At 30.6% G+C, this 10,977-nt stretch overlaps 1 protein-coding gene across 1 annotated transcript; it reads right to left on the bottom strand.

Annotated features, from left to right (window-relative positions):
- Positions 1-222: 222 nt before the first annotated feature.
- Positions 223-6,320, bottom strand: Su(P) (prostaglandin E synthase Su(P)). Its single transcript, XM_076503857.1, has 6 exons — positions 5,843-6,320; positions 5,011-5,220; positions 3,885-4,090; positions 2,425-2,637; positions 1,660-1,777; positions 223-1,402 (listed from the first exon to the last, which is right to left on the bottom strand). Exons 1-6 carry the CDS (start codon positions 6,176-6,178, stop codon positions 1,253-1,255), a joined length of 1,233 nt encoding a protein of 410 aa, XP_076359972.1. The 5' UTR covers positions 6,179-6,320; the 3' UTR covers positions 223-1,252.
- Positions 6,321-10,977: the final 4,657 nt, after the last annotated feature.

Here is a 10,977-nt window from a genome sequence, read left to right as displayed (position 1 = left end):
AGAGTTGAGGTCTCTAACCACCATAAAAGACTAGTCAGAAAATAAATTAAAATACAATTTATATCCACTAAATCTCAACTTAAATAAATATATATATTAAAGTAATTATTTAGAGAGAATAAGGAGTCTCACAAAGTCATAATAATAAACCTCTTCCAATTACTTTATAACTATAAAAATAAATTTAAACATTTTTGGTAACATAAGAAAACAAAACAGCCATTTTAGAGATTCATGAACATTTATTTCTAACTTTGAAAAATTTGATAACATTTCATTCCATATAATTGTAAGCTACATCCAAATTCCAGAATCTACTCTTATTTTTTTTACCTCAAACACTGAGTATCTTACTAAAATACAAACTTTTTTATAATTCTAAAAGAAAAACTACAAATCAAAAAAGCATCTATGATTATACATTTGCATCATATTTAAAGTAACAAAACAAGATTTAGATATGTCAGAATAAAATTCATCATCATTAGATGTGTCACAATGAATAGCTGACATAGTTAGAAAATTATTTGTCAAATCAGAACTACGTTTTTTCCAAAAAACATCTTATCTTCACTTTGATCTTTAATTTTAATTTTGGACTTGCTCTCGTACTTGTAAGGATTCCAAAGTAAAACATTTGTAATAATTACAAGGTGAAAATATTAGTGTTCCATTTGAGCCAATTTCCACTTTCAAAATATTAAAATAATTAGACAACATCTTAAATATACATCATTAACGTCAATATTCCAAACATTTGAATCCAGGATGACTAATATGGAGCATCAGCAACTCTTAACTTATTTTGGACTATAACAATTCCATAAGAATAGAATAACATTAATTTTTTTTTTCAGTCTGACAAACAAAACCATTTATTAAATCTGCACCACTTTGTTGATTCAGAAAAGTTAAAAAACAGACTGAAATCAAAAGTATTGGAGCACAAAAACATTATGACATTTCACTGCTGTCCAGACAAAAACAAGTTTCACTCAATTCAAATTATGTTATGAATGTGTACTATGTACATAACATAAATAAGTCAATGCTGTCTTCATTTTTATAACTTCTGTATTTATGCTTCTTAATTTCACAAAATGCAACTGATAAATTATCACAGGATTAAGTTAAAACAAGGACTTATGAAGTCCTTTACCTGTAAATTCCAGATACTCTGTACATTTATGTACATAACATAAACAGAACAATTGAAATTAAAATTGATATAAAATTATCTACGTTTGTAGTTTTAACTAATTCTAGCTTCTGTTGCTTTGCTTCCATAATGATTAATAACAGCCTCTTTAGTCTGAAAGTACCATGGTCCGATTTTGGTGCTCTTCAGTAAGTCTTGGAAAGCTTCACACCCTTCAATGGAGTTTAACACACCAAAGACTGCCTACAAAATTTTTATAAAAATTGATAAGTCTAGTTTTTTATACAAAAATTAAAAAAATAACAATTACCAATATAGCAACCTATCTGTTCTACTGTCATGATTCTCCCAGAAACTGTGCAGAAGATTTTTATCCTGACTTGAAAAAGCCATTTATAATAAATAGTTTTAATGCAAACAAATCTGATAAGCTTGTGTATAACTAACCGTTTTCATAATAATTTAATAAAGGAAAAAAATTTGCTACAAGAGAAACAAACCAGATCAGCCAAATTTGGCATATTTCCACCATGGAAAATTCTGTCTTTGCCAACAGCTGTATTCCATTCTCTGCAAGCATCATACAAGGACTCTCTCACATTTTCTTTCAGATGGTATCTGTACAGATATAAAATAGTATTGCTAAAATATTATATAAAACAAAGTGAGTGTCTGATTTTAGGAAAAATTAAATCTATTTATAAAAACAATATTTGCAATTATTTGATGAATCACTAACCCTTATTTTATTAACTCATTTATAGAAAGTTCATTATTCATATGTTTTGTTATTGTTGTTAAACTAGTGGGTATGATTTGAAATTGATGAAGTAAAATTAAAATGTTAATAGACTAAACAGTCATAACTGATTACAAGAAAAAAAAGTGTGTGTGTATTTATTTTTATAATAATAATTTCAAAAACGTTTGGAAAAATGATTACCAATATGTAATGGCAGGATATATATATATATGTTTTTAGACTTATAAAAAAAAAAGTTAAATACTAGTCCACTCAAAATTCTGCAGAGCCTCAAGTGGTTCTGGAAAATATCTAGAATAGTACAAGAAAGAAGTTCATGGTATGAGATACTAAGTATTAACATGCTACTGCAACACAAAGTTACGAGTTTTCCTATTAATTAGGACTAATTCAAAATAAATCCTAAACTTGACATTTCTCCAAGTTAATAAGTCATATATACGACAAGTTCCACACATTCTTTACAAGAGACAAATATTTCTATATAAATGAGTGGTCTTACTTTTTTTTCAACCTTTTCCCCACCAAATACATGGCTGCTGCACCGACATAGATCACCAAGTATCGTTCCCAGGTCGGGAAATTAGTCTCCCATTCTCCAACTTCAGAAAAATAATGAAAAGCTTGTAAGGCTTCTCTAGGTGTTTGATAAATATTTGGTGAAAGCAAATGAACAAGTACATCATCTGCCCATCTTCGCCACTTTCTTTCCTCTCTGAAAGATATTTTTATGTTAACTTTTATCAACAGCTGCTAACAAAAGCCTATTACAATGAAAATAACAGCAATATTAGATCTTAATTATTATTATTTTCACCCTAAACCATAGAATACAGTAAAATTAAAGAAGATTATCACCAGTACAACTACTTGGGATACACAGGCAATCATTGATGAGTTATCACCAGTACAACTACTTGGAATACACAGGCAATCATTGATGAGTAATGATTTTATATAACATGTATTATAGGACTATTTATATACATGTATATGTGTGTGAAAAAAAATTATTTTACTACCTATAATTTTAGGAGGAATATGACAACAATGTTTTATAAGAATTTCATTTCAAGATTTAATTACCTATAAAAATTTCATGTTCTTTTTATTGCTCAGGTTTCATATTATATAATCTATAATTTAGATCTAAGCACCAACTAATACTTGTTTTTACAAGGATTTGAATGGAGATCTTGTTTTTTTTCTCTTGGCAAAACACTAAGCCTGACATAAATTAAACTTTCAATAAAAATGAAAACCCACATGGTATTGGTGCACTTTTAGTACATATGAAAACTATTGTAATACTTGATTTTTGAAAATGATGAATGAAGTAAGAAAAATGTGTGTACATATATGTCTGTAAAGTGAAAAACAAATGTATATGCTATTTCAATTTTAAAATCAACTGACTCATTTTTACACTTTTGTCTATCATGATGATTTTGATAAAAGAAAGCTCAATTTTTATACAAATTACAAATTAAAATATATTTTTTGTTTATATTTTAAACCACCCTGAATGAAATAGAACACAAATTTGAGATCCATGAGCAAAAAAAAAGAACATAATTTCCAGTGACAGAAAATACTTCACCAGTATCCAGAAATCTAAAACCTGAGTAATTATCACTCAGATTTTACATTTCTTATTTTTAAGCACAAAGCTACACAAAGGGATGTCTGTGCTGTGCACATCATGAATAGCAAAAACCTGGTTTTTAGTTCTACAAGCCTTTGGACAAGCTACTGTAAGACTTTTCAGTCATCATCTTTTAGAGTATAAAACTTTTGGTTATTGTATAAGAAAACAAATGTACCTTGGAAGTCATTTTTACTTCACTTTACCAAACATTAGGAAATATGTAATGATAGTCCACAGTTTTATGCAAGATGTTATAGTTCAAAATAACTTGTAAAGGAACAGAAAAAACTAAGAAACTCTCAAACTGGCCTTACTTAATTTCCTCTTCTGATCTGGACAGAGGAATCTTGTCACCAAACATGAGGAAATATCTGTTCATAACTTCTGTAACTTCCTTCCCAGATTCCTCATCAATGTACTTGAGTGGAGCATACATGTTTGCTATTTCATCTAATCCCACCTTAGAATTAATTAAATGTGTACTCAGCATGCTGATAATCACTGTGGAGTCATTAAGTTGCTGAAAAGTAGAGCAAAATAATTCTTTAACTTATTCAGAGTAGCAGTTACAAACTCAATTAATTGTTATGAGGAAAATACTATTAACTGGGATAAAGTTACCTACTTTAACAATGGCATGACCACTAGAAGGATACTGCAGGTTAATACATCCTGTGTTCACAATACTATAGAAAGGTGCAAGAGTAAAAAACACAAAGGGAATAAACTTATACACTGATATTAAATCCTATATGGTAAATTATGGATGTTTAGCTGCAACTGTCTCATATACATAAAAAAAAGATAAATTTGCTTTCCTTGAATTTAAATGACATAAAAAAGTAGCATTTATTGAGTTAATAAAACATTATTAGATTAACTTGTTTTATTTTAATTATTTTCCTTACGTGTATTGGCATCCATAAGATATATAATAGAGAACAAAATGATACCAAAATTATATCTAGGAACTTGTAATCCAAATAAGAAAGTTCCCCCTTCCAGACACCCAGGGTTGATATATCTAAAGATTCATATTTCTACTGTCAAGAACTATGTTCATTTAATTAAAAATTGAAAATATTTATCCCATAAATATACTATTAATTGCTTTTAATATAGAGATATCACTTAATTTACATAAAGTAGATGAAATTCAAATGCAAATAAATATCATACTGTGTTTTGGGACTTGCTTTAATGAATACACACACTATATGTGAATCCTCCCTAATTCAACAAAAATTAATAAAGTGCATACATTTTATAAAGAAATTAATTTCAACTTTGTAGATCTAAGAAAAGTGCACTAACACAAAAAGTTTACTGAAATTAAAAAAGGTTCTATGACTGTTTTTACTATACGACAGCATAGCAACAAAAAATAACATATCAACTTACTTGCAGGTAAACATTTACATGAGTTTCTAATAATTTTACCTGACATCCTTTCTCATCCTCAATGAGTAAAATGGGAACTTTCTTGTACTTTGAGAACTTAATTTGTTGACGTAGGACAGGGTTTACTTCTACAACATCATACGGAATGCCATAATACTCCAAAAACGCTCGAACTTTACAACAAAAAGGACAAGTTTGATACTGAAATAAGCTCAGTTTTAAGTCTAAAGCATCAGATGTCCCTTTTACCTGAAAAAAATATTTAGAAAGTTACTACTGAATTTCAATAAAATTATATAGATATACATACACACACATAATTTAAATGCGTACTATAGTTTCATGCAAAGAAATTACCTTGAAATATAAAAAGTTGTGTGTATGTGACCCATGCAGCCCTAAAATCTAATTACAACTGAAAAACTATTTTCCAAAGAACCTTAATGTATCTTATAATTGGACCTGTACTTTATATAACACATTTTAATTAACCAAACAAAAGTTCATTAAAAAGAAATTAATGAAAGAAGCAGAAACTAAATGTATCAGTCACATATAACAACATTCCCAAAATAATATTATATTCTAATTTCTTTAATGTTACTACTGCAACTGTAGCCTTAAAATTAAAAGTAGTACACAATTGATATTCGATTCCATATAAACCTCTGCTCTGGGACTTTCATAGAATATGAAAACTGAAAGGATGTGCATATTCTTATAACGAAATTAACGAGTTTGTTCAACCAATTCAATTATATACCACATACACTGTACTTTGTAAATAGTAAATTCATATCCCAATTGCTAAGAGTTAAGATTCAAATTAAACTAGCTAATATTACTTTACACAATTATTATAATTTCTTACATGTCTAGAAGGTTTTATATCTGGTGGAGCAATATAACTATCTGTCAAAATCTCTGAATATGATGCTACATATTGATGTTTTCTCTCGCCACTTTTTAGTATATTGCCGGGAAAAGTTTTATATGCGTAAAACCCTCCCACAAAACTTCCGAAAATGCTTGCAACGATAAAACGCTTAGTAGTTGAAGAGAAAAACTCTCTTTTTGACGATTTTGCATACGTCGAACTTGAAGCAAATCTTGTTAATATCTTTAAATCAAGTATCTTTTGCCTTGTGGAGAAAAATACAAGTGATCTGAATACAGAACCCGCACTTGTGCTTATGCATGCCGCCATTCTTAAAGGTCAAAGCGCTACCTGGGAATTTGTTTAAACGACGTTATTATTTATTATTAAGCGCAAAACCTACGAAAAGAACTATCTCTGCCCTACCCTGATAAACGTAAAGCCGCGCAACAGCCTATCTGCCCTGCCCGTTACAAGGAATTTATAATTCCTCGTGCCTGCTGATAAACCAGCTAGCTGAAGACATATAAATGATTTTGAAACCGATTCTTAATAAAAATGAACAGTTTTGTCGAAAATAGTTAAATAAATTCATAATTTGCAAAAACAAAATTGGTTACCTTAATTTTAGGCATTCGAATGATAATTAGATTTATTGTTATTATTATCCATAGACCTTTAATCTGTTGTTTTGAATTAAGCACAACGCTACACAATGGGCTATCTGTGCTCTGCCCACCACTGTATCGAAACCCAGATTTTAACGTTGGACCTTTAAGCAGGACTGGTTATATTTTTGCCCTTTTTTAACTACAAATCTAAGTACCTAGATTTTTTATATCCAAAATCATTTTAGAAACAATTAATCACTTTATTTAATTATATAATAAAGTTCATTTAATAAAATAGGAAAGAACTTAGAGTAAATGAACAGAATAACAAAAGGAATATTTTAGATGTATATTAAATGGATGCATAATCAAAATATTAATCATGCATTAAAAAGTACTAAAACACAGGCACTGTGGCCTTTAATGTTCTTACCATTGCTTATTTCTCACACTATAAACAATTTTTTGAGACGCTATGTAAAAGGTACAGCTTATGAAGATAAAAACGTTTGATTATTTATTAATTAATAGGACTTCTAAGTCATTCCTTAAGTGGCATGTTCAAGCAGCTTCCGAAACAAAAGACCTTTCAGTGACACAGCGATATACCTGCGGACTTACAACGCTATAATCCGGGTTTCGATAGCCGTGGTAAGCAGAGTACAGATAGCCCATTTTGTAGCTTTGTGCGTAATTACAGGCCCGGCATGGCCAGGTGGTTAAGGCACTCGACTCGTAATTTGAGGGTCGTGGGTTCGAATCCTCGTCACACCAAACATGCTCGCCATTTCAGTCGTGAGAGCGTTATAATGTGACAGTCAATCTCACTCTTCGTTAGTAAAAGAGTAGCTCAAGACTTGGCGGTGGGTGGTGATGACTAGCTGCCTTCCCTCTAGTCTTACATTGCTAAATTTTGTTTGCTAAAAAACAAACAAGCAAACCCGAAAAAAAAAAAAAATCATAATTTGTAATTGCGTACTTCTGCTGACAGGCAACTCTTTAGTTTTCTCCTACCGAAACCCATACGTTTATATATATATATATATATAAGACTTGTATTAACACTATTTTGAGCCCTGGAAAATTTCGATATTAATACTTATCTGGGAACCGAAAGAAAGGTTTTGGTACCAGTGCAAGACACAAATCAGACGATTCTAAAGTAAGAATCCCTTTTGACGCAGAACTAATACATACTAGTGAATGTACCCGTCTTCGCTCAGGTTATTGAGCTGATTTATTGTAGATGGCTATATAAGTCTGTGTATTTTGAACCCATTTTAGCAAGAAAGTATAACCTATGTTACGTATCGTAATTTATCCCGAACAAGCCCTCAATTTATAATGTTACGTGTAATCATTCACCTCGATCGAGTTTCCTTTTTATTACGTTACATATTGCGATTTAAAACAGCCGGAAACTTAATTTTTATTTAGAAGTTAATTAAAAGTCAGTATGTATTAAGTATATTATATTTTTCAACAAGATTAATATACACAATTTTCTTTCTTGACAGAAATATATTTTAACACTCAAACAATAATACAATTTATAATAACGATTATTGCAAATAATGGTTTACATACAAGAGTTTTACAAGCTTAGAAACTTACTGATTCTTCTATATGGTCTAGAACTGAATATTATATCGATGGTCCAGGTCAGCGACAAACAAATTAATTCTGAGTTGATGTTGTTATACCTGGCTTAAGTTAGATAGCTGCCTTTTCTTGGCTAGCCTCACACCGCTTACAAGCTGACTTTTTACCCACGAAGATGTCCTCGTAGAAATACTGACATCCGAAGTTAATTTGCTGAAGTCTAACGGTTTGTAATATTTCAAATATATAAACGTTCCTGGCCAAATTCTATAGTTTCCATTAATAAGTGTGTATCACAATTATAGTTTCCGAGGCTTATAGTACACTGACTGTAATGACCAGCCAATATTAGTTTACTGTCTCTTGGATAGATTTTATACCAATTAGGCGAGATTCTCGAACGTTCAACAATATTTGAAGACACACTAGTGTTTTCTAATATTGTTTATTCTTGCGATCGAGAATCTTCTATAAATTTAGAAAACAGAAAGGACTTGCGTAATACACATCCAACAATATATGCTACATGCATTAAAATGAAACAAACGTTGATATTATAGTAAATACATAACAGTAAATCCGTTACATCTTCCTCTTTACATAATTATAAATTGGCGTTAGACAATTTTAAACTAAAATATATTATATACGAGTTTGTTATGACCAAAAACAAACCGAAAACGAAATAAACTTAAAATAAAAAACAAAAATTGTTGCAATAACTGAAAGGATCCCAGGGTACAAGCTACAATGTGGGATATAAAAGATGCCCTAGGTTTTGGAAGTGACTGCGGAAGTAGGGCCCACATTGTAGTGGGGATACACGTCTATTAGTCTTAACCTTCATTCGCCAGTCTCAGATAAAAAAATGAAATACAGTGAAGGAATAGCAATAGAAATAATAGATATAGAAATATAACTGGAAGAAAGAAGATTTAGCTCCAAAATCATAAAAGATGTATTAAGTTTCTGTATTTACAATAATTAAATATTTTATATAATAAATATTTTATATGATTATATTATATAATAAATTATATAATATATAATAAATAATGTTAAAATACTGATACAAAAATTAATAGTTAATAGATTTAATAAAGAAACTTTAAATAAATCATTAAACCATTCTGTAATAAATATAATAATATATTAAATAAATATAAAGAAATTTTACTAAAATTCCTCATAACTATGTGTGTTTTTTACAGCAAAGCCACATTTGACTCTGCTGAGTCTACCGAGGGGAACCGAAACGCTAATTCTAGCGTTATAACTCCGTATACTTACCGCTATACCAGCCGGCAACTTCTAATAATTATTTTTAATTATGAATGAGATCATTTAAGAACTTGGCACTATTTTATGCGGATGTTCACATTGCTGCATATAAAGGCTTGTTTAGAGCATGATAGTAACAGTAGGCTGAATAAATAGGTGATGGTTTGATGCTGCACTAGTTTATTTAAATAACGGGATGGGACTATTCATACTAGTATAATTTTTTCACTGGGCAACCAGTTAGTGCCGTTTTACCACAATGGGGTTGGAATGTTAACTTGAAGAGGTAAGTTTTTAACTTTTTCACCCCAAATGGTAGCACCTTATTTTTATTTTTCAGCTATTTTTTCTTCTTCTTTACTTTGGAGAGCAGTCAGCTTTCCATAACTGTCTGCAGGCAGTGAAGGGTGATATAGATGTGGGTCATTGTAGACTTACGTACCTACTTCTCGCTTTCCTAATTTCTATATCTATATCTATAACTTCTATTGTTATTTCTTGACTTTATTTTATTTCTTTATGTGAGACTGGCGAATGAAAGTTAAGACTGAGAGTGTATCCCCATCGCAATGTTGATCCTACTTCCACAGTCACCTCCTGATCGTAGGATACATTTTATATCCCACATTATATGTTGTACCTTGGTGTCATTTCAATTAGTGCAGCATTTTTGTTTTGGCTTGTTTTTGGTTACAACAAACTAATATAATTAGTCAGAGGTTTGAATCTGCTGTTTTTAACGCAGTTCTTCCTTTCGATTTAGTTCACTTAAATCTGTCAGAATGTTTCTCTAAACATATGTATGTATATATATATTGATAACAATACATCAAATACATTACATTCTCAAATAATTATACAATTTCAAAATTATTGATAACATATAACATAATTAATGCGAATAACCATACGATAATAAAATTACACAACATGTGAAAGTGCTTAAACACAAATGTTATTTTTTGGCTTAACATAATCAATAATCACATGACTGAAATATTCTTGAAGTTAGGGTACGTTTTAAAGGAGCAATGGAAATTTTCTGGTTAGGTCTTCCAACCACTTAACAGGAATGAAAATTCTTACAAAACTGGGAAACATCTTGCCTAATTTTTGGCCAAACGAAATGTCTCATAATTTTGTCACACATCTTGTTGACACCTAGGTGACATCCCATGGAAAGTTCATAGGCAGCTTTCGATATTTCAGAACGATATGCCTTGAAAACAACAATTTGATAAACCATAACTCAGTTCTCTGAAGCTGGCACATTTGGTGGTCTCCAGTTTCTCATCAACACACCATTGTTGAAAAGTGACCATTTGGAACTTTCTACAGTTCATCTTTTAAGTGTGCATATTTAAATGTGAAGAGATGTGCGGATCCCTTTATTGATCGTCGATCAGTTTGCTTTTAGCAAACGGAACTTCACCAGGTGAACCAGATTCCTCAATCCATCATTGTCACTTACCGAAAAATTCTTCTTCTTCTTCATGTGTCAGATCTGCGGCAGACATCGACGACCATGGCATGCCAGACTTCTCTGTTGTCAATCCTCCTTATCAACTCGATGTTGCTTATTGAGTTCTTGGTGACATAGTTATTGAGGTTGTCGATATATTTAGTTCGTTGACA

Source organism: Tachypleus tridentatus, chromosome 6, assembly GCF_004210375.1.
Source record: "Tachypleus tridentatus isolate NWPU-2018 chromosome 6, ASM421037v1, whole genome shotgun sequence".
NCBI classification, from domain to species: domain Eukaryota; kingdom Metazoa; phylum Arthropoda; class Merostomata; order Xiphosura; family Limulidae; genus Tachypleus; species Tachypleus tridentatus.
Note: the sequence above shows the minus strand (reverse complement) of the source record. Positions and strands in the feature narration are given on the sequence as shown.